This window comes from Gopherus flavomarginatus, chromosome 6 (assembly GCF_025201925.1).
Source record: "Gopherus flavomarginatus isolate rGopFla2 chromosome 6, rGopFla2.mat.asm, whole genome shotgun sequence".
Lineage (NCBI taxonomy): Eukaryota > Metazoa > Chordata > Testudines > Testudinidae > Gopherus > Gopherus flavomarginatus.
The window spans coordinates 109,135,880-109,160,672 of record NC_066622.1 but is presented as its reverse complement, the minus strand read 5'-3'; the positions used below and the strand labels follow the sequence as shown (position 1 = coordinate 109,160,672).

Sequence of the window (24,793 nt, the reverse complement as noted above, 5' to 3'; positions counted from 1 at the left end):
AATCGCACCATCACCAGGAAAAGGCAGGTCTACGTGACTGGGGACTCCTTACTGAGAAGAACAGACAGACCTGTAACCAGAGCTGATCCACAGAACAGAAGGGTGTGCTGTCTGCCAGGTGCTAAGATATGGGATGTAGACCTGAGGCTGAAGAAGATCCTAATGGGAGCACGAAAGAATCCGCTGATTGTCCTTCATGTGGGAACAAATGATATGGCTAGATTCTCGCTGGAACATATCACGGGAGACTATGCCAGGCTGGGGAAGATGCTTAAGGAAATCGAGGCTCAGGTGATCTTCAGTGGGATTCTACCTGTTTCCAGAGAAGGGCAACAAAGGTGAGACAAGATTATGATGATCAACAGATGGCTCAGGCAGTGGTGCTATAAGGAGGGTTTTGGGATGTATGGCCACTGGGAGGCATTCGTGGACAGAAGACTGTTCTCTCGGGATGGACTTCATCTGAGTAGGCAAGGAAATAGATGTCTAGGATGGAGGCTGGCACAACTGATTAAGAGAGCTTTAAAATAGGAATTGGGGAGAGGTGGTTGGGAGATGTCCAGATAATCTTCATCCCGGATTTTAACATTGAGAGGGAAGAAAATGAAGTAAGAAAGGATACAGCTGTGGGTAGGAGAAGAGGACATAAGGAGGAAGGGTAGTGTAGATACCAGTCTAATAGGTGATACTGGGCGTAAAATGTCTGGGCCTAATCGGGTAAAGAATGTGAGTGAAACCAAACAGCAAAAATTAAGATGTTTGTACACCAATGTGAGGAGCCTGTGTAACAAAATGGTGGAACTAGAGTTACTGGTGCAATAAAGTGAAACCGGACATTATAGGGATAACAGAAACATGGTGGAATAGTAGTCATGACTGGAGTACAGGTATTGAAGGCTATGTGCTGTTTAGGAAAGACAGAAATAAAGGCAAAGGTGGTGGTGTAGCACTGTATATCAATGATGAGGTAAACTGTAAAGAAATAAGAAGGGATGGAATGGATAAGACAGAGTCTGTCTGGGCAAAAATCACATTGGGGAAGAAAGCTTCTATTAGAGCCTCCCCTGGGATAGTGCTTGGGGTGTGCTATAGACCACCAGGATCTGATTTGGATATGGATAGAGACCTCTTTAATGTTTTTAATGAAGTAAATACTAATGGGAATTGTGTGATCATGGGAGACTTTAACTTCCCAGATATAGACTGGAGGACAAGTGCTAGTAATAATAATAGGGCTCTGATATTCCTGGATGCGATAGCTGATGGATTCCTTCACCAAGTAGTTGCTGAACCAACGTGAGGGGATGCTATTTTAGATTTAGTTTTGGTGAGTAGTGAGGACCTCATAGAAGAAATGGTTGTAACGGACAACCTTGGTTCGAGAAATCAGCAGCTAATTCAGTTTAAACTAAATGGAAGCATAAACAAAAAATAGATCTGTGACTAGAGTTTTTGATTTCAAAAGGGCTAACTTTAAAAATTTAAGGAAATTAGTTAGGGAAGTGGATTGGAGAGAAGAACTTGGGGATCTAAAGGTGGAAGAGGCCTGGAATTACTTTAAGTCAAAGTTGCAGAAACTATCAGAAGCCTGCATCTCAAGAAAGGGGAAAAAATTCATAGGCAAGAGTTGTAGACCAAGCTGGATGAGTAAGCAGTTCAGAGAGGTGATTAAGAAAAAGCAGAAAGCTTACAAAGAATGGAAGATGGCAGTGATTAGCAAGGAAAGCTACCTTATTGAGGTCAGAACATGTAGGGATAAAGTGAGAAAGGACAAAAGCCATGTAGAGTTGGACCTTGCAAAGGGAATTAAAACCAACAGTAAAAGGTTCTATAGACATATAAATAAGAAGAAAACAAAGAAAGAAGTGGGACTGCTAAACACTGAGGATGGAGTGGAGGTTAAGGATAATCTAGGCATGGCCCAATATCTAAACAAATACTTTGCCTCAGTCTTTAATGAGGAGCTTAAGGATATGGTAGGATGACAAATGGGAATGAGGATATGGAGGTAGATATTATCACATCCAAGGTAGAAGCCAAACACGAACAGTTTAATGGGACTAAATCGGGGGACACAGATAATATTCATCCAAGAATATTAAAGGAACCGGCACATGAAATTGCAAGCCCATTATCAAGAATTTTTAATGAATCTGTAACCTCAGGGGTTGTACCATATGACTGGAGAACTGCTAACATAGTTCCTATCTTTAAAAAAGGAAAAAATAGTGATCTGGGCAAGTACAGGCCTGTTAGTTTGACATCTGTAGTATGCAAGGTCTTGGAAAAATTTTGAAGGAGAAAGTAGTTAAGGACATTGAGGTCAATGGTAATTGGGACAAAATACAGCATGGTTTTGCAAAAGGTAGATTGTGCCAAACCAACCTGATATCCTTTTTTGAGAAGGTATCAGATTTTTTTAGACAAAGGAAACGCAGTGGATCTAATTTACTTTGATTTCAGTAAGGCATTTGATATGGTTCCACATGGGGAATTATTAACTAAATTGGAAAGATAGGGATCAATATGAAAATTAAAAGATGGATAAGGAACTGGTTAAAGGGGAGACTACAACGGGTCGTACTGAAAGGTGAACTGTCAGGCTGGAGGGAGGTTACTAGTGGAGTTCCTCAGGGATCGGTTTTGGTAACCAATCTTATTTAATCTTTTTATTACTGACTTTGGCACAAAAAGTGGGAATGTGCTAATAAAGTTTGCGGATGACACAAAGCTGGGAAGTATTGCCAATACAGAGAAGGACCGGGATCTCATACGGGAAGATCTGGATGACCTCGTAAACTGGAGTAACAGTAATAGGACGAAATTTAATAGTGAAAAGTGCAAGGTCATGCATTTGAGGATTAATAACAAGAATTATTGTTATAAGCTGGAGATGCATCAGTTGGAAGTAAAGAGGAGGAGAAGGACTTCAGAGTATTGGTTGATCACAGGATGACTGAGCAGCCAATGTGATATGGCAATGAAAAAAGCTAATGAGGTCTTGGGATGAATCAGGCAAGGTATTTCAGTAGAGATAAGGAGGTGTTAGTACCATTATACAAGGCACGAGTGAGACCTCATCTGGAATACTGTGTGCAGTTCTGGTTTCTCATGTTTAAGAAGGATGAATTCAAACTGGAACAGGTACAGAGATGGGCTACTTGGATGATCCGAGGAATGGAAAACCCACCTTATGAAAGGAGACTCACAGAGCTCGGCTTGTTTAGCCTAACCAAAACAAGGGTGAGGGGAGATATGATTGTTCTCTATAAATATATCAGAGGAATAAATACCAGGGAGGGAGATTTGAGCTCAGTACCAGTGTGGACACAAGAACAAACAGATATAAACTGGCCATCAGGAAGTTTAGACTTGAAATTAGATGAAGGTTTCTAGCCATCAGAGGAGTGAAGTTCTGGAACAGCCTTCCAAGAGGAGTAGTGGGGGCAAAAGACTTCTCTGGCTTCAAGACTAAGCTTGATAAGTTTATGGAGAGGATAGTATGATGGGATAGCCTAATTTTGGCAATTAATTCATCTTTGACTATTAGCAGTAAATATGGCCAATGGCCTGTGATGGGATGTTAGATGGGGTGGGATCTGAGTTACTACAAAGAATTCTTCCCTGGGTGTCTGGCTGGTGATCTTGCCCACATGCTCAGGCTTTAGCTGATTGCCATATCTGGGGTCGGGAAGGAATTTTCCTCCAGGGCAGACTGGCAGAGGCCCTGGGGGGGTTTCACCTTCCTCTGCAGTGTGGGGCACAGGTCACGTGCTGGAAGGCTCTCTGCACTTTGAAGTCTTCAAACCATGATTTGAGGACTTCAATGGCTCAGACATAGGTTTGATACAGGAGTGGGTAGGTGAGAGTCTGTGGTCTGCCTTGTGCAGGAGGTCAGGCTAGATGATGGCCCCTGCTGATCTTAAAGTCTATGATTCCAGGATTCCTCAGGACTCAAGGTATGAGAGGAAAGTGTGGAAAAGGAGAGGCTACTTATGCTATGCAGTAACTGAAATTCTTCAAGATGTGTGTCCTTGTGGGTGCTCCACTTCAGCTGTGCCTTCATCCCATGAGCCTTTGACTGGAGATTTTTGCTAGTAGTCCCCATTCATCCCACACGTGTCCTACACGTCTTTGTCCCTTGCACAGAGGATATATAGGACTATGTGGGAGAACCATCTTCAGTTCCTTCTCCACCACTAAGTCCCACAGAGGAAACTCCAAAGCAGAAGGGAAAGATTAGGGGTAGTGGAGCACCCACAGGACACACATCTCAAAGAACTCCAGTTACTGCACAAGCTGAGTTACCTTCCTTCTTCTTTGAGTAACGTCCCTATGCATCCTTGACTTCAGGTGACTTCCGAGCAGTATACTCAACAGAAGAAGCAAGCTTCAGAGCTGAGTCTAATACTAGAGACAAAACTGTGTTCCCAAGAGGAGCATCTGATCTAGAAGAATGAACCAACATATAGTGCTCGGAGAACATATGTACTGAAAACCAATTTGCAGCTTTGTAGATCTCAAAAATGGGAACATTTTTGAGTAATGCCATAGAAGTAGAAAGTAATCTCACGGTGTGGGCCAATACCTTAGAGGGAGGTTGTAAATCGTCGGATTTATAGAAAGAAATAATACATTCAAAAATCCACCTAGAGAGCCTCTGGGAGGAAATTGTGGACCCTTTGGAGCCTATCAGCAACTGACACAGGTTTGGAGATTTTCTCAATGATCTGGTTCTGTCCAAATAAAAAGGCTAGCTCCCTCCTGACATCTAAGATATGGAAGCCAGCATATTCCCTAGTCTGGTGTGGTTCTGGGAAGAAAATTGGGAAACGTGTGACCTAACTGATATGAAATTCAGTTGATAACAGGTAAAAATTTTGGAAGTGGACATGAAACTTTGTCCTTGAAAAACACTGTAATGCGAGGGTCTGCCATTAAACTCCCAGTTCCTCAATTGTTTTAGCAGAAGTGATAGCCCCAAACAAGGTTGTTTTCATGGATAGATGAAGGAGGGAATAAGTGGCCATTGCTTTGAAAGGGAGTTTCAAATGACATCGGAGAAAAAAGTTTAAAGTTTAAATCCCATACAGGGATGGATTCTCTACTGTGAATGAAAAGATTTCTTAATCACTTAATGAATCTTGCAGCGGTGGGCTGAGCAAACACTGAGAATCCCTCAACCAGGCAATGAAAGGTAGCAGGTGGACCCTCAGGGAACTCATATAATCCTGGACTTTTTGGATTCCAGTAGACAGTCAAGGACAGCAGAGAATGAAGAAGAAACAGACCGAAGACGTCACTGAATGCACCCGTGTGGAAACCTTTTCCACTTTTGCAAGTAAGTATTTCATGTAAACCTTTTCCTACTATTTAAAAATACCCTCTGTACCTCTGCAGAACAGGAGTGTACTCCTGTGAACCACAGAGTAACCAAGCCTTGAGGCAAAGAATTCCCAGGTTAGGATGGAGAGTCTGCCCAGCATCAAGAAAGAAGGCTGGGAATGGATGGAAGGCTCATCGCCAGACAAATGGCAAGGCAAAGGGTACCAGCTCTGTGTGGGAATATTGGATTTAACAACATTATCTTGACTTTGTCTTGCTTGATCTTATATACCATTTTCAAAATCAGCGGCATTGGAGGAAGTGCACAGAGAAGGCCTCTTGTCCACAGAACAAGGAAAGCACCTTCCCCAGTCAGGGATGATCTATAAACCATCCACAGAGCAAAACTCTTTGCAATTTCTGTTGATAACAATGGCAACGAGATCCACTTCTAGAACTTCGCAAGTCAGAAAAATGTGCTTGAGAGTCTGAGAATCCAACTCCCATTTGTAATTCTGGGAGAACTGCCTGCTGAGGTCATCACCCATAGTATTTTGTATACCCAGGAAGTAGACTGCCAAGATTAGGATGCAGTTGGCTACATATCAGCTCCATAGCTTTATTCCTTTGGCAAAAAGAGAAGGGAATCTCTCCCCACACACACAACTTGACAGTTGATATAAAACATGCAGGCTACATTGTCTGTCATGATTTTTGTGGATCTGTTCCTAATTAAAGGCAAGAAATGGATACTGGCATTCCTAACTGCCCTCAGCTCCAAGAGGTTGAGGAGTAACTGTGTCTCGTGGGTAGATCATTTGCCCTGAATGGTGTGGATCCCTAAATTTGGCCACCAGAGATGCATCTGTTATTATGCTGATGGAAGGGGAAGGTTGGATGAATGGCACATCCGTACAGACGTTGTCCTGGTCTTTCCACCAATTGAGAGTCTTCTACTTGATGAGGGACTGACATCAGCTTTTTCAGGCTGTTTGAGATATGAACTGTTCTGAGCCAGGGAAGCAACAAAGGCATAACGTGGCATGTTGAGTCAGAGAGGCACAAGCTGCCATGTGTCCGATTAACTGAAGGCAATTTTTTGTTGATGTCTGTGGACTGATTTGAATTTTTGATACAAGGTTTGTTAATGTCATGAACCTGTCCATGGGAAGGTAGAAAAAGGTCTGGCTGATACTGCATCTAAGGAGGCCTCTAGGAACTCTATACTTTGCACCAATGTCAGAATGGGATTTCCTCATGTTCAGCTGTAGTCCTAACCTATGGACCAAAAACATTGCTGTCTTTATGGTGCAGAGGAACTACCGAAGAACCCATTCCTGCAATGGGTATTACTTGAGATGCTAAGTGCTCTTGCCTCTCGCTGAAGTCAAGATTTGAGGGCATTAAGAACACTAGAAGATCAGACCCATACTTTAAGAATCTGCAATACAGATCTGAAGTGTTTAGCATACTCCAAAATAAAATAAAAATAATGCTCTTAAAGAAACAATACACTTTCATGTAGCAGTCTGCAAACTGCTTTATACACTCCTATGTACATTATCTGAAGTTTCTTCTTATCCCATGGTTTATCATGGTAGTAATATTTCTTCCTCTCTTTGCGCAGTGGCAGTATCATAGCCAATGAGGTTAATCTGAGGCGTGATTATTGCTAGTTGAAAACTTATCCATTCCCCACCACCATTGTGGAAGGTGGTGCAGATGAAACATATGATGCAGAATCATAACAAAATGTTGGGGATCTCACAGATTCAGTCATACTAAAATACTAGATAGCATCTAAAGACCTGAGTAGAACCTTATTAGTTTCTATACGGTAGTAACATACTGAATACTAGTTAGCTAGCAAAGCAGCAAAGTTTTTCTGTCTCTAAAATGATATAAATATCCTGAATCCTATTCTTTGTAAATTCTACATTACTTTATTTGATCCCTTAATATATGGCCTAATACTTGGTCTATAACTAACATGACACTATTCCTTGTCTCTTTTGATTTAATTTTACATACTTACGTTTTCCCTATTGATTAGGCAGTCAATACTCTGTAAGGGACAAAATGTATCAAACTGTTTATAACACTGTCCATTCAAGGGATTCCAAAGGAAATATTCTTCATTTTCATGAGTTAATACATATGCCACTTTCCCCTACCAACAAAAAGTAGATGTCATCAATTTTATATATATATATATCTATACACGCAATTCCAATTAAGAAAGTAAAATGAGCTTCCAATATTTACTTTTCCTCAGCCTTTTACAAACAGTTTATTTTTCTTTAGTGAAAGGTGTCAGGCTGACATCCCAACAGACTGTAGTCTTCTGTTTATTGAAAGTGCAGCAAGGGCAAGTTTACCCAATGCTGCCTCATGAATATTTCTCTATATTTGAAAATAGGGTCTAATCTCACAAGCCTCACTCACATAGATATTCACAGATATGAATGCTGTGACCAGATAAGGAGAGACTGAAAAGAATGGGGCTGTTTAAAGAGGAGATGAACGAAGAGGACACACTAGAGATATGTAAAACAACAAATGTAATAGATAAGGCAAACAGGGTGGTGTCATATTTAATTCTTCTCATCATAAGAATAGGGGGACATTCAGTGAAAATGAAAAGCAACAAATTTAAAACTGAATCAATACTTTTACATCACACATAATTAAGCTGTGGAATTCATTTTCACCGATGTCATTGAAGCCAAGAGCCTAGTAGGATTCTCAGAGGATTAAACTTTTACTTAGATGATGAAATCATCCAGGCTGCAAACCAAGCTCTAACTAATGGGGAGCTAGGAAGAAATGTCCGTTAAGGAAAACTACTCCCTAGTTGTCCACAATGGGGTTTAATGCACCTTCCTCTTAGAAAGTGGTACTCGTCACTGTGGAAGACAGGATGTTGGACTAGATGCACCATTGGTCTGATATGGCATGACAATCCTGATCTTTCCAATATATTTGTCTTGGTATGTTATTGACAATATATTTTATTCTCGTTAGCACATTGCATTGTTTATGCAGTTGTGGGGGATGAAACCAATGAAGATTTAAACATTTTTTAAATTATGGCACTTACTTCTAACATTGATGTTCCCAACAGTATCCATGCTTTTTTCCCAAAATACAGAAGGTAGTTACACAGAAGCACTGCATGCTCTTCTTTATTTCCAACAGCCAAATTGATGCAATGCTAAATACAAAATGGTAAATAATAAGCTATTTACTAGAAATGTTATGCTGTCATCTCCCCATCTAGTCATAGAATGCAGAGCAGAAGCCAAGGAGATTGCCAATGACAGCACACTCCTCAGAAAGCTGTCTATTGGTGGAAGAGGGACACAGAGATAACATAGGTATATCTGGACTCTGAAGGTTTTGGAGACAGCCTTGCCTCCTATGTAAACCCCCCTACTTCCACCCTACTCACTGAGGGAGGATTTCTCACAAAATCCACATGATTCAGCTTGTGAAGTTTCCTGAGAGCTCATTCCCCTTTTTATGGATTTGACTGGGCTAAAGGATGACATGAGGCTTAATCTATGGTTGACAAGTAGTCAAGATTTGGCTTTTTGCTCTGTAAACCAAAATATTTTTCATGCAGAATTTTAATGCATATAAAACGTATTACTTCAACAATCTATTAACTCATCTACACCTATTATTTAATATATGATTATTACCTCTGATGTCATCCAAATATCAACATCAGCATTTTCATCCAATGTATCTGATACACAAGGAATTAAAGACACAAATTGAGAAATAAGATCCTGTAAATGAAATAAAAATATACGTAAATACTAGGGCACACATGTCATAAATATCTACTGAATAGATCTCAATTTTGGATTATTCAAAAATATAAAACTACAGTTAATCTAAGTTTCTTGCTATCAAGAATTACTAATGTAATAAATATTAACTTCTATAGCAGCTACAGAGAAAAAATGTGAATTATAATAGCAAATCAGGAATGTCAAAGACTGATTTCAACAGTTCTGAATTTCTTACTGTATGATAGAAAATAAACTCATACTTACAAAAGTTGCATTAGGATCATCAAGATACATATCTACTAGCAGCTGTGGTGGATTTAGTGCCCTAAAATATTTTGTAACTAAAATATTTCGTCCTTCATTATCAAAAACAGAGGTTATTATTCTTCTTTTTGGAAATTTTGCCTTGCAATTTTTTTTAAAAATGCATGCTCTTTGCAAAAGTGTTTCATCTTCATGATCTGCAAACTAGAATCATAATTACAGTTACAATGTTAATATAATTTCAAAGACTGACTTTAAAATATAAAATACCCCAAAAGAATTACCATTTGCTTTAAGAAACAAATTTACCCTACTCTGAAAGTCTTCATTTTGATGATGCATATTAATTATAAATCCTAACCTTATCGGATTCTAAATCATTTTCAACAGAAGATAGCTGAGGTTCAATCGTAGCAAAGATGGTTAAAAAGGTATATTCTTTTAAATTCTGTCCACAATATTCTTTAGGAGATACACAGGGCCTGCTCCAAGTGTAGCCAAGCAAAACTGGTGGCGTATTTACTTGAAATGTACCACAGATCTGTGAACATATTTAGATGATTATATTAGGTAAAACTAAACAAACTTCAGTGCAAGAGATGTTATAACAAAATATAAAGGACATAACAATTCAAATTACATCATGTGCAATAAAAGGAAATAAATGTAATTTTTATGCTTTTTTCACAGAGATTCCACTCGCTAGATTCTGGGTAAGGGTAACAATCCTCTAATTTTAAACAGGAGAACCTTTTGGGGGATTCTAAAGGAAGTCATACCCTGTATCAAGTTAAAGAACACATAGGTGCCTCTACCTGGGGAAACAGTCTTACACCATGAATGCAGTCTCAGGAAAATATACAGTGGAATTTAGAACACCACACTTAACCTAACAGCAGCAATGCTTAAAATCTAAGGAGTTAGGAGAACATCAAACGTGGGTGAAAAAAATCATATAGAAGTTGTGCAGTTCATTTTAAATAGTTCAAACAGCAGAAGACTGTAAAAATGGTTTCCCTCCTCCCACACCTCTCCCGGGCTACCCCCCATTTGTGTGATGAATTAATAAAGTATGCATGAATTTGAAACAACAATGACTTTATTGCCTCTACAAGCAGTGATCAAAGCGGGGAGGGGAGGGAGGTTTGCTTACAGGGAAGTAGAGTGAACCAAAGGGGCAGGTTTTCATCAAGGAGAAACAAAGGAGAAACTTTTACACCGTAGCCTGGTCAGTCATGACACTGGTTTTCAAAGCTTTTCTGATGCGCAGCATGCCCTACTGTGCTCTTCTAACTGCCCTGGTTCTGGCTGCACATAATCAGCGGCCAGGCGATTTGCCTCAACCTCCCACCCCCTTACTCTCACAGATAATGTGGAGCATATAGCAAGCAGTAATAATGATGGGAATATTAGTTTTGCTGAGGTGTAACCAAGTCAATAAACTGCACCAGCGCACTTTTAAACGTCCAAATGCATATTCTACCACCATTCCGCACTTGCTCAGACTATAGTTGAACAGTTCCTAACAACTGTCCAGGGTGCCTGCGTATGACTTCATAAGCCATGGAATTAAGGGGTAGGCTGGATCCCCAAGGATAACTATAGGTATTTCAACATCCCCGATGGTTATTTTCTGATCTGGAAAGTAAGCCCCTTTCTCCAGCTCTTCAAACAGATCAGAGTTCCTGAAGATGCGAGTGTCATGTACATTTCCCGGCCATCCTATGCTGATGTTGGTGAATCGTCCCTTGTGATTCACCAGTGCTTGCGGAACCACTGAAAAGTATCCCTTTTGGTTTATGTACTGGCTGCCTTGGTGCTCCGGTCCCAAGATAGGGATATGTGTTCCGTCTATCACCCCATCACAGTTAGGGAATCCCATTGCAGAAAAGCCATCCACTATGACCTACACATTTCCCAGAGTCACTACCCTTGATAGCAGCAGCTCAGTGATCGCGTTGGCTGCTTGGATCACAGCAGCCCCCACAGTAGATTTGCCCACTCCGAATTGATTCCCGACTGACCAGTAGCTGTCTGGCATTGCAAGCTTCCAGAGGGCTATTGCCACTCACTTGTGAACTGTGAGGGCTGCTCTCATCTTGGTATTCTTGCAATTCAGGGCAGGGGAAAGCAAGTTACAAAGATTCATGAAAGTGCCCTTACGCATGCAAAAATTTTACAGCCTTTGGGAATCATCCCAGACCTGCAACACTATGCAGTCCCACCAATCTGTACTTGTTTCCCGGGCCCAGAATCGGCATTCCATGGCATGAACCTGCTCCATTACCACCATGATGTCCAAATTATCAGGGCTCATGCTTTGAGATAAGTCTGTGTCCATGTCCTCATCACTCTCATACCCGCACTGCCATTGCCTCCTCGTCTGCTGTTGAAGCTGCATATATTGCAGGATAATGTGTGTGGTGTTTACAGTGCTCATAACTGCTACGGTGATCTGAGCAGGTTCCATGCTTGCCGTGGTATGGCGTCTGCACGGGAAAAAAGGCACGAAACAATTTTCTGCAGTTGCTCTCGTGGAGGAACGGGTGACTGACAACATGGCTTACAGGATTGGCTTACAGGGAATTAAATCAACATAGGGGGTGGGTTTACATCAAGGAGAAACACACACAACTGTCACACTGAAGCCTGGTCAGTCATGAAACTGGTTTTCAAAGCCTCTGTGATGTGCAGCACGCCTTGCTGTGCTCTTCTAATCGCAAACAGCCTAGTCAGCAAACAGCGTCAGTGAGCTTTTAAATGTCCAAAGGCACATTCTACCACCATTATGCACTTGCTCAGCTTGTAGTTGAACTGCTCCTTACTACTGTCCAGGCTTCATGAGCCATGGGAGCAAGGGGTAGGTGCAATCGCGTGGTGCTGCCAGCTGGGAGAGCAGTCTGAGGCAAAAGCCTCCAGCTCGCATGATATTCCAGGCAGGACTGAATCTCCATTAGACAAAACTTAAAGAAGAGAATGACCTGGAGTCACTTCCATTTATGTCCAGGAGCCCCTGACTGACCTCACCGAGGCTGGCCAGGAGCACGCATGTCTGCCCAGGCTCCCCCAACCAATCTCACTGAGGCCAGCCAGGAGCACCCATGTCTGCCCAGGCACCACCAACTGACCTCACTGAGGTCGGCCAGGAGCAACCAGGAGACAGCAGCAGATGGTGCAATATGGCTGCTAACTGTCTTTGCTAACTTGCAAAGGCAAGGAGCTGTGTAGCAATGCAGTACCACATCTGTCAGCAGCACCCAGGAGATGTACGGTGACAGTAAGCTGAGCGGGCTCCATGCTTGCCATGGTATGACGTCTGCACGGGTAACCCAGGAAAAAAGGCAAGAAACGATTTTTGCCGTTGCTTTCACGGGGGCGTGGGGGCTGACGACATGTACCCAGAACCACGCATGCCAATGTTTTTGCCCCATCAGGCATTGGGAGCTCAATCCAGAATTCCAATGGGCGGCAGGGAACTGTGGGATAGCTACCACAGTGCAACGCTCCGAAAGTCAACACTAGCCTTGGTACTGTGGACGCACACCACTGACTTAATGCACTTAGTGGGAACACACACAACTGACTGTATCAAATTGATTTCTAAAACATCAACTTCTATTAAATTGACCTAATTTCGTAGTGTAGACATACCCTCTGTCTCTCCCCTTTACTACTATGGCATTTTCCTATAGTCCTCTCAAGCAATAACAAGGTCTTATTTTCCTTGGGTCAGCAAAAGAGTCTACAGCTTGACTAAGATTAGCTGAGTGCTCTGGCTGAATCCTCCATTCTCCTTGGAACTTCCTATTTGGCTCTTGCAAACTTCCGTGCAGTTTCCCCTCAGCCTTACACTTTCCCTCCCCCTATGGAAAAGCAGTTTCTGAACAGATAGGCTTTCACTGCTGTGGCAAATGGAGTCAAAACCAGTGCTCTTATGAAAAGATTTTGGAAGAAGTTTGTGTCTTGGAATTGCTATTGCAAATTAGATTGTATTTTTGATCTCCCTTGACTATGCAGGGAAAGATTAGCTGTGTTCGCAAACAAATGGTAGAGTCCACAGGAGTTACACAATGATAAAAAATGTATTCTTTCTAATGTATGCAGATCATTGCTATCGACAATGTAAAATTTTAAAATCTTGCTTTCACCAAAAGAAAAAGCTCTTAAGGGTTTGTGCTGATACAACAGAAGTTTTTTAAATGCTTTTATTATAATTACCTTTGATTGTTCCAGAAGAGCAGAGAAAGGAAAAGTAACTGATCCAAACCAGTTCTTTCTTATATACGAGTGGCCACTGCAACCCTTAAGACAAGTATCCTATTGAAATACATAGTCAGGGTTAGCTGTAGTTAAGAGAGAGAGAGAGAGAGAGAGAGAGAGAGAGAGAGAGAGAGTGTGTGTCTCTTAGCTGACGCTGATTCCATAACCTTTGGAAGCTTATTAGCATATACACACACATCTATATCTATATTTATATATGTTTTCAATTGTGGCTGTGGTAACAAAAGGCAATCAATACCAAGCTGAACAGACTTAACCAGGTGTTCATAGAACCAATGAGCTGCTCATAACAAACTGAATCTGTTCAACAAATAAATCCATATTTTCTCAAAATGCAATGCTTTCACAATAAAATCCAGAGGGGCTTTTTAAACTTTCCCATTATCTGTGAACTAGAAGACTCATGGGCTCAATCCACAACTATGTCCAGTTTACAGTCAGCACAGCTAAAGAAAGAAGGGAAGAAAGATCTACTTCCCCAGTTGCACCAAAATGTCCACCGACATAACTAAGAGCACCCTAAGGACTGCTCTAAATTATGCTGGCAGTAACCGTCCCATGGAGACTACTGTACCAGATGTAGATCAGAAAGAATGCTTTGTGGTCTGCCCAGCTCCAACCCTTTCCTTGCTGGAGTATATCTTCCCCGACCACATCCAGAAAGCAGGCGAACAGGCAGTGTGCAGCTGCCTATTTTGGCACTACACCATGTAAGGATTCCCCATTGTCAGTTGCCATTTGAATAGACTGGGGAATAGTGATGTGGGTGTGGAGAAAGTGGTTGCTGTCATCCAGACTGAAAATGATGAGGACTTTGGCAAGGGTTTCAGCTGAGCAAGACAGAAAGAAAAGATCAGATCTTAGAAATGTTATGAAGGAAGAAGAGATAGGATTTTGACACAGCCTGGAAATAGGGTGAAAGGAAAGGAGAGACATGAAAATGATGCTCAGTTTGCGGGATGCTAATTCTTTGCTTCATTTCCAATGTCTTTATGCCCCTTCCTCCCAGCATTCAACACTCTCCCTCCAGCAGTTAATTCAGAAGATAAATATATTAAACAGATGAGTAAATGACTTAATCAGCTAGTTTCTTGTATGTGTCACAGAAGAAGTGGGAATAATTTTCTTAAATTATTACAGTTTTACAAATCTATAGCTCACTGAGACTCTAGCATGCAAGCAAATATTGCACTGCCTTTGTGCCACCAAAGCCAGCACTATACATGCTGATACAGGGGGCCACACTAGCACAACTACTTACAGGAATGGGGCCTGTAGATGAGCTAACAAGGAAGTAATCAGACAGTTAGCAGTGTGACTATTTGTTCTTATATACAGTACATCTGACAGTTAAACATTTTCTTATTAGCCATTCCATTTCTGATGACAAAACTGTCTATGATAACAACATCTGGAGCATTGCACTGGGTCACGTTACAGGAAATGGCTTAAAGAATTTCACTGTGATAAAAAATTGCTAACTGCTCAAAAACCAGATACATCTTATTATCAAGAATATATAAACTAATTGTTTATACCAGAGGTCCTATTTTCTAAACTATACTGCATTTCTCAAGAATTCACCCAAATGTTATTGCCTTCAAAGGCAACAATAAAAATAACATTTTACAGGAGCAGGATGTTCTATGGAAAATCTCCATATGAAATGAGCCATAATGTATAAGATATATTCACTGTCCGTTAGAGTAAAAGTTTAAGTAGTAGTCAATGAATCATAAATTTCGGCATGTTTCCTGTCTTAATAAAATAATACGTGAAACCATTAAGCTGTTGATGAAAAATGTATGTGTTGCATAAAAATAATTTTGTAATATAGGAGAATTGGTGAAGGTTCAGAAGAGAGCCACAAGAATAAATTCAAAGTCAGAAAAACGTGTCTTCTAGTGAGAGACTTAAGAAGTTCAATTTATTTAAGCTTATTACAGAGAAAGTTAAGACATGATTCAGTGGTGTAATGGAATAAAAGAAGTGGATAAACTAACAAGCTAAACTCCATATTACCCAAATGAGGAAGTGATAAATTCCATTTACCTGTCTTTACCCTTATCATGAGTTGATCACACTCTATAACATCTAAGGATTCTAAACAGAGAGAAGATACTAGTGGGCTCTTTAAGCTAGCAGACAGAAATATAACAAGAGCCAATGGTTAGAAGATGAAGCCAGAGAAATTGTACCTGGAAATAAGATGCAAAAATGTAACAGTGGAAATAATTAACCATTGGAATAAGTTACCAGTGGATGAGGAATATTCCCCTTCACTTGAGGACTAAAACGAAATGTTATGTCTTTCTAAAATATACACTCTAGCTCAAAAAGAAGTTATAATTTTTGTTATGCAGGTAGTCAACATAGAGTAAGGCTAGTCAAAAAAAAATTATCAAAAACTATTAACTAAAACAATTTTTTTCACACAAGCATCTGCTTTCCATGGAAATTTTTGACTTTTTATTGAATAACCAAACACCCAGAAATAGAAAAATTTCTGCCAAAAGAGAAAAAATTTAATTTAGAAACATTGATACAGTATCTCATAGAAGCTGTAGTTCAATTGCTTCATGCCTCCATTCTCCACTATGGGTTGGGTTCTTCAGCCAGACTACATCTCCCATAAGGCATTACGGATGGAGATTCCCATGATGCACTATGATAGTTCAACAAGGGGCCCCACAACGAGTTGTGGGAGATGTTGTCTGCCAAAGAGGCCAGCCCATAAAGGAGAATGGTGGACTGAGGCACCCAAACTACAAACCCAATGAGGCATCACTGTGGCATTTCTGAATCAAAATGTTCAGTTTTCAACTCTTCAACAAAATGTTTTCCTTTTTCTTTCTTTCTTGGAAATAAAAACATTTTCCACATCTGCTATAGTTTAGATGATCATTATAGACTCTTCTCCTTAAAATCTATTAAGAGAATTCATAGGCCTTTACAAATGCCTGTAAGCAAGCAGACTCACCCCTGCGGCACCTCCTGCTGGTTGTCTCAGGGAATTAGCTCTCCAGCCATTGGAGCGCCCTCTGCAGGCCAGTGTCCTGCTACCGCTTGGCCCCCATGTCCCTCCCAGACTCCAGTGCCCCGTTATCTGGGGTGCTGCCCTCTGGCAGTAACTCCTCATTCTCAGGGTCTCCCCTCCCCAGGAATCCCAAACCCCCTAATCCCACCTTGTCTCAGCCGGTGGCTACTGCCAGTCAGCAATGAGCCCCCGCTCCCTGGGGCAGACTGCAGTATAAGAGCCTGTCATCACAGGCAAAGCGGTAGGACTTGCTGTCTTCCTCTACTACCCAGTACCTCAGGGGTGGGCCTAGGACCAGGCTCTGCAGCCTGGGAAGTCGCCAGGCTGGAGCTCCCCTGCTCCTCTTCTTCAGCTCTGCTTCACTCCCAGTACCTTTGTTACCGACAGCCAGGCCCTGCTCCCTCCAAGACTGGAGAGAGCTACTCTAGCTCCAAGCTAGCAGCCTTTTATAAGGACCTGCTGTGCTCTGTTTGGGGTGTGGTCCCAGCTGGGCTTTTCCTTACAGCTCCAGCCCTCTCCCAGGGCTGGAGTGGGTAACAGTGGTTGTCTGTGACATTTTTAGTATGCTTTTAATTAAAGTGAAAACTGAATTTATTCAAAATTAGAAAACAATAGTACATATAGCTTCTTTTGCTAAGAAAAGAAGTTGAGATATGTACATGGTTATAGTTTTCAAACGTCAAAAAAATGTAATAAAAAATCAATTATTGTGTTTTATACAATTTACCTCATGTTTTTCCACCCTAACTTCATCAAAAATGTTGACATATATATTGTCTTTTATTTTAGACAGTCCTGAAAAGCTATAATCATGTCCTGGTGATCTGTAATTAAGAACAGAATCTTTTAGTTTTAATCAGATATTGTATATCAGAGAGATTTATCATTTTTTAAAAAAAGCAACACAATAACTTCTGGCAATAATTTACTTCAAATATTACAAAACCATAAACATTTTTAAAGAAGGAAAACCAAATTGGTATGTTCGCCACTAAAAAACAAAGGACAAATTTCACGTCAGTTTAACTCCACTGACTTTGAAGAAGTTACCCACCAGGATGAATTTGACCCAATATATTTTGTTTCTCTAATTACTGTGTCAATAGGTGTTTAGTCACATAAATTGTGCCAGATCCTCATTTTGGTGTAAACTGCTGTATTTCCACTGACTTCTATCTCATATTTACTAAACTATGTTTTTTAAATTTTCTACTCTTTCACATATTTCAGAGCACCAACTGAATGAAAGCTCACATAAAGTAACAAAGGCAGATTCTCCATTCTTCCAAGTGGGAAACAAGTGGTTTTAAACTGCCTTTGCACACCTCCCTAATTATGGTTCTCAGCTCCCAGGTTGCTCTAAAAATGGTGCCAGTTTATAACAGCCTTTATGGTTGTTACACTGGCACAAAACAGAGCAACTACAGCATACCAATCACATTCTTCATATTGGGTCCACTCCATCCCATACCTTACCCCTGACATATGCCCTAAATTGGGAGGAGAAGGGGAGATTTGAGAGCCATTAGTCTAACTCAGTTCAAACAGACTAAGTGGCCACTTAGACCTTAGTCTTTCCCATGCTTTGCTGCACATTGGGCTACCCACATTTGCCATCCTTGCCTGTTAATTGCCCTTCTCTCAGAATCTTCCCATTTTAACTTGAGGTGCTTTATTCGCAGTCTTCCTCTCTTTCTTCTTGTGTTCTGTGGCTTCCATTCAAGGGCGGTATTTGGTAAGCATTCTTTTTCTATTCTCAGCACACGTCCCAGCCACTGATGTCTTCTTTTGTAGATTATTTGTGAGAGGGTACCTTGTCCAGTAATTTTTCTGACTTTATTTGTCTTTCTTTCTCTAAATGTTATTCCCAATATTCGTCTCAGACATTTGTGATGAAATGCATCCATCTTTCTTGGTAAGTTGCCATGTCTCACTGTTATATGTTGTGATGACGATAACAATTGCTTGTTACACATTCAGTTTTGTCTCGAGGGAGATGTTTTTGAGCTGCCAGATGTTTTTGAATCTTCCAAATGCAGCATTTGCATTCCCGATTCTTATTATTTCCTCGGAAATAGTACCATCTTGGCTGATGGTACTTCCAAGATACTTAAAATTGTCCATCTTCTCCAGTTTCTCTTCTTCAATTTTGATTTCTGTCCCTATAGTCCCCATTAACATGACTTTACATTTAGTCATAGAGTCATACAGTCATAGACTTTAAGGTCAGAAGGGACCGTTCTGATAATCTGGTCTGACCTCCTGCACAACACAGGCCACAGAATCTCACCCACCCACTCCCGCAACAAACCTCTAACCTATGTTTGAGCCATTGAAGTCCTCAAATCATGGTTTAAAGACTCTAAGGTGCAGAGAATCCTCCTGCAAGTGACCCATGCCTCACGCTGCAGAGGAAGGAGAAAAAACCCCAGAACCTCTGCCAATCTGCCTTGAAGGAAAATTCCTTCCCAACCCCAGATATGGCAATCAGCTAAATCCTAAGCATGCGGGCAAGACTCACCAGCCAGACACCCAGGAAAGAATTCTTTGTAGTAACTTAGATCCCACCCCATCTAACATCCCATCACAGGCCATTAGGCATATTTACCGCTAATAGTCAAAGACGAATTAATTGCCAAAATTAGGCTATCCCATCCCTTCCATAAACTTATCAAGCTTAGTTTTGAAGCCAGATATGTCTTTTGCCCCCACTACTCCCTTAGGAAGGCTGTTATAGAACTTCACTCCTCTGGTGGTTAGAAACCTTCATCTAATTTCAAGTCTAAACTTCCTGATGGCCAGTTTATATCCATTTGTTCTTGTGTCCACAGTGGTACTGAGCTCAAATCATTCCTCTCCCTCCCTCTGATATATTTATATAGAGCAATCATATCTCCCCACCGCCTTCTTTTGGTTAAGCTAAACAAGCAAAGCTCTCTGAGTCTCCTTTCATAAGACAGGCTTTCCATTCCTCGGATCATCCAAGTAGCCCTTCTCTGTACCTGTTCCAGTTTGAATTCATCCTTCTTAAACATGGGAGACCAGAACTGCACATAGTATTCCAGATGAGGTCTCACCAGTGCCTTGTTAATGGTACTAATACCTTCTTATCTCTACTGGAAATACCTTGCCTAATGCATCCCAAGACTGCATTCGCTTTTTTCACGGCCATATCACATTGGTGGCTCATAGTCATCCTGTGATCAACCAATACTTCGAGGTCCTTCTCCTCCTCTGTTACTTCCAACTGATGAGTCCCCAGCTTATAACAAAAATTCTTGTTATTAATCCCTAAATGCATGACCTTGCACTTTTCACTATGAAATTTCATCCTATTACTATTACTCCAGTTTATAATATCATCCAGATCTTCCTGTATGATATCCCATCCTTCTCTGTATTGGCAATACCTCTCAGCTTTGTGTCATCCGCAAACTTTATTAGTACACTCCCACTTTTTGTGCCAAGGTCAATAATAAAAAGATTAAATAAGATTGGTCCCAAAACCGATCCTTGAAGAACTTCATTAACCTCCCTCCAGCGTGACATATCTTTGCACTGTATCTCAAACCTATCTTCTCCGTTACTTCTTTTACATGGTCTGTGCATTTTTGTAGTCCATTATAATCAGTGAAGATGTCAACGAACAAACGGACTACAAGTTGCCACTGGATGGTTATAACTTTTAGTCACTACTGACTTGGCTGATTTAAAAACATGGTCCAGAGATGAAAAAAAACAATGTATCCCATTCCTAATGTCTTAGCTTCAGAGTCATGAATATGTGCAAGAGGGATGCAGCCAACCTCCTTTTCTTTATGACTACATGGGAGGGAAGTCTTGAAACTTTTTTCTGTTGAAATACAGGGTCATGGTATGGAAAAGATTGAGAACCATTACTCTAAACCAGTAGTTTTCAATCTGTGGACTGGGTACCCCTGGAGGTCTGCAGACTATTTCTGAGATTTCCAAAGTGGTCCGCACCTCCATTCTAAATTTTTTAAAGGGCCGAAAATGAAATAAGGCTGAAAACCATTGCCCTAAATCAGTCAATCCTCCTACTGCACCTCCAATTCTTATACCCAGATACAGAAAGGCAGATGAGTTCAGCAGGCTAAATGAAAAACTTTAAAATACTTTTTAAACAAAATATAACCACCTAACCATGGGAAACTTTGACTCCTTCACTAGAGCATTCAAATACTTTTATTTTCTTGTACATTTTTCATGAAGAAGTATTTGGCCAACTTACATAAAATCCACTTGAAGTTCCTCATTCCAGCATGGATGAGATCCATCTGCAGTGCTAGTTTGATAAACTATGTGCTGGAAAGAAACTTCTACAAATGGATGCACAGTCACCTAAAACACAAAAATCATACACTTTATTAGATCTGAACTGCTTTGTTTTATTTCCACATCATCTTATAGAATAATAAAAATGTAGGGACCTCAAGAGGTCATCAAGTCCAGCCCCCCATGCTGAGGCAGGATCAAGTAAACCCCTAGACTATCCCTGACAGATGTTTGTCTAACCTGTTCTTAAAAACCTCCAATGACAGGGATTCCACAATCTCCCTTAGCAACCTATTCCAGAACTTAACTACCCTTATAAAGTTTTCCCTAATATCTAACCTAAATCCTCTTTGCTGCAGATTAAGATGATTACGTCTTGTCCTACCTTCAGTGGACATGAAGAACAATTGATCACCATCCTTTCTGTAACAGCTCTGAACTTATTTGCGGACTGTTACCAGAAGCCCTCCTCAGTCTTCTTTTCTCAAGACTAAGCATGCCCAGTTTTGTTAAAGGTCAGGTTTTCTGCACCTTTTATACTCCTGGGGGAATTCTCGCCACTACGCAATTCAGAATTTTGTAGAAATTAATGTTGTGCACACAGAATTTCCTTTTTTCCAACATAAATGGGCTGTAGTAATGTTGGCTCCAACTAGGGGCCGCTGGACCCGGCAAAGCCCAGCTCACAAATGGAAGACAAGGCTGTGGGAACGGGGAGCAAACTGGAGGGTTCCCAGAAAATGCAGTTCCCTGCACACCCTGAAGGAAGGAGGCAGCGGCATGGAGGAAACTCCAATAAGCCCAGCATCAGGCTGTTTCTCCCTCTGGATCTCTGGGCTCTAGGAGAGTAGGGTTTGAGAGTGTCTGGGCTGGGGAGGTCCTGCAGCTGGGCTGGGGGGGAGGGGGGGAGTGTCTGGGAGGGGGGCATGGCTTGTTTCGGGGGGAGGGGGGATGACAGAGAAGCAGGAACTGGGTTGTCATAGGGGTTTCTTTAACTCTGCTCCTGGGGGAATTTGTTGTGTGTCTGTATTGTTACAGACAAACTTGCTGATAGATATTTTGATATAAATTACCAAAATAATATTATATAGTGTTATTTTGACAAATAAAATTTGCTGAATTCTGTAGAACTTTTAATATTTTGATGCAGAATTCCCCCAGGAGAATTTTTATCATTTTTGTTGCTCTCTGGACTCTCTCCAATTCATGCAATCTTTCATAAAGCGTGGCACCCAGAACTGGACACAGCTCTCCAGCTGAGGGCTCACCAGGGCCAAGTAGAGCAGACAATTACCTCCCGTGTCTTACATACAATGTTTCTGTTAATACACTCCAGAGCAATCTTAGCCTTTTTTACAATTCCATCACATTGTTGGCTCATATTCAATTTGTGACCCACTATAACCCCCAGATTCTTCTCAGCAGTACTACCAGTTAGCCAGTTATTCCCCATTTTGTAGTTGTACATTTGATTTTTTCTTCCTGAGTGTAGTACTTAGCATTTGTCTTTGCTGAATTTAATCTTGTTGATTTAATATCTTATATGTCTTGACATCAATGCTACATATGATTTTGGAAAGATCAGATTTTTATTGATAAATGTTGGTAAATGTCAATTTCACCACACTATCAGAGGGGTAGCCGTGTTAGTCTGGATCTGTAAAAGCAGCAAAGAGTCCTGTGGCACCTTATAGACTAACAGACGTTTTGGAGCATGAGCTTTCGTGGGTGAATATCCACTTCGTCAGATGCATGTAATGGAAATTTCCAGGGGCACGTATATATATGCAGGCAAGCTAGAGATAATGAGGTAGTTCAATCAGGGAGGATGAGGCCCTGTTCTAGCAGTTGAGGTGTGAAAACCAAGGGAGGAGAAACTGGTTCTGTAATTGGCAAGCCATTCACAGTCTTTGTTTAATCCTGAGCTGATGGCGTCAAATTTGCAAATGAACTCAAGCTCAGCAGTTTCTCTTTGAAGTCTGGTCCTGAAGTTTTTTTGCTGCAGGATGGCCACCTTAAGGTCTGCTATAGTGTGTCCAGGGAGGTTGAAGTGTTCTCCTACAGGTTTTTGTATATTGCCGTTCCTAATATCTGATTTGTGTCCGTTTATCCTTTTCCGTAGCGACTGTCCAGTTTGGCTGATGTACATAGCAGAGGGGCATTGCTGGCATATGAAGGCGTATATTACATTGGTGGACGTGCAGGTGAATGAACCGGTGATGGTGTGGCTGATCTGGTTAGGTCCTGTGATGGTGTCGCTGGTGTAGATATGTGGGCAGAGTTGGCATCGAGGTTTGTTGCATGGATTGGTTCCTGAGCTAGAGTTACTATGGTGCAGTGTGCAGTTACTGGTGAGAATGTGTTTCAGGTTGGCAGGTTGCCTGTGGGCGAGGACTCGTCTGCCACCCAAGGCCTGTGAAAGTGTGGGATCATTGTCCAGGATGGGTTGTAGTCCCTGATGATGCGTTGGAGAGGTTTTAGCTGGGGACTGTATGTGATGGTCAGTAGAGTCCTGTTGGTTTCTTTCTTGGGTTTGTCTTGCAGTAGGAGGCTTCTGGGTACACATCTGGCTCTGTTGATCTGTTTCCTTATTTCCTCATGCGGGTATTGTAGTTTTGAGAATGCTTGGTGGAGATTTTGTAGGTATTGGTCTCTGTCTGAGGGGTTAGAGCAGATGCGGTTGTATGGGAAACAAGAAGGGAGAACTGGCACAGTCAAGGAACTATGATGTGATTGGAATAACAGAGACTTGGTGGGATAACTCACATGACTGGAGTACTGTAATGGATGGATATAAACTGTTCAGGAAGGACAGGCAGGGCAGAAAAGGTGGGGGAGTTGCATTGTATGTAAGAGAGGAGCTCTGGTATGAAACTGCAGAAAAACCTGAGAGTCTCTGGATTAAGTTTAGAAGTGTGAGCAACAAGGGTGATGTCATGGTGGGACTCTGTTATAGATCACCAGACCAGGGGGATGAGGTGGATGAGGCTTTCTTCTGACAACTAGCAGAAGTTACTAGATCGCAGGCACTAGTTCTCATGGGAGACTTTAATCACTCTGATATCTGCTGGGAGAGCAATACAGCGGTGCACAAACGATCCAGGAAGTTTTTGGAAAGTGTAGGGGACAATTTCCTGGTCCAAGTGCTGGAGGAACCAACTAAGGGCAAAGCTCTTCTTGACCTGCTGCTCACAAACAGAGAAGAGTTAGTAGGGGAAGCAAAAGTGTATGGGAACCTGGGAGGCAGTGACCATGAGATGGTCGAGTTCAGGATCCTGACACAAGGAAGAAAGGAGAGCAGCAGAATACGGACCCCGGACTTCAGAAAAGCAGACTTTGACTCCCTCAGGGAGCTGATGGGCAGGATCCCCTGGGAAAATAATATGAGGGGGAAAGGAGTCCAGGAGAGCTGGCTGTATTTTAAAAAATCCTTATTGAGGCTGCAGGAAAAATCATTCCAATGTGTAGGAAGAACAGTAAGTATGGCAGGAGACCAGCTTGGCTTAACAGTGTAATCCTTGCTGATCTTAAACACAAAAAAGAAGCTTACAAGAAGCGGAAGCTTGGACAAGGGAGGAGTATAAAAATATTGCTCAGGCATGCAGGACTGAAATCAGGAAGGCTAAATCACACTTGGAGTTGCAGCTAGCAAGAGATGTTAAGAGTAACAAGAAGGGTTTCTTTAGGTATGTTAACAACAAGAAGAAAGTCAAGGAAAGTGTGGGCCCCTTACTGAATGAGGGAGACAACCTAGTGACAGAGGATATGGAAAAAGCTAATGTACTCAATG

The 24,793-nt window shown here is 41.4% G+C and overlaps 1 protein-coding gene and 1 pseudogene across 1 annotated transcript in view; one reads left to right on the top strand and one right to left on the bottom strand.

The window, feature by feature from the left end:
• The window catches only part of CC2D2B (coiled-coil and C2 domain containing 2B), a 118,788-nt gene that overhangs the window by 14,854 nt on the left and 79,141 nt on the right, over positions 1 to 24,793 (bottom strand). Inside the window, exons 20-27 of the mRNA XM_050959303.1 lie at positions 20,960 to 21,069; positions 17,435 to 17,531; positions 13,608 to 13,706; positions 9,751 to 9,930; positions 9,390 to 9,593; positions 9,030 to 9,119; positions 8,426 to 8,539; positions 7,361 to 7,495 (exon numbers count right to left, since the gene is read on the bottom strand). Coding sequence (XP_050815260.1) covers positions 7,361 to 7,495; positions 8,426 to 8,539; positions 9,030 to 9,119; positions 9,390 to 9,593; positions 9,751 to 9,930; positions 13,608 to 13,706; positions 17,435 to 17,531; positions 20,960 to 21,069 — 1,029 coding nt within the window. The remainder of the gene's footprint in view (positions 1 to 7,360; positions 7,496 to 8,425; positions 8,540 to 9,029; positions 9,120 to 9,389; positions 9,594 to 9,750; positions 9,931 to 13,607; positions 13,707 to 17,434; positions 17,532 to 20,959; positions 21,070 to 24,793) is intronic.
• On the top strand, positions 6,941 to 7,071 carry LOC127054617 (uncharacterized; annotated as a pseudogene).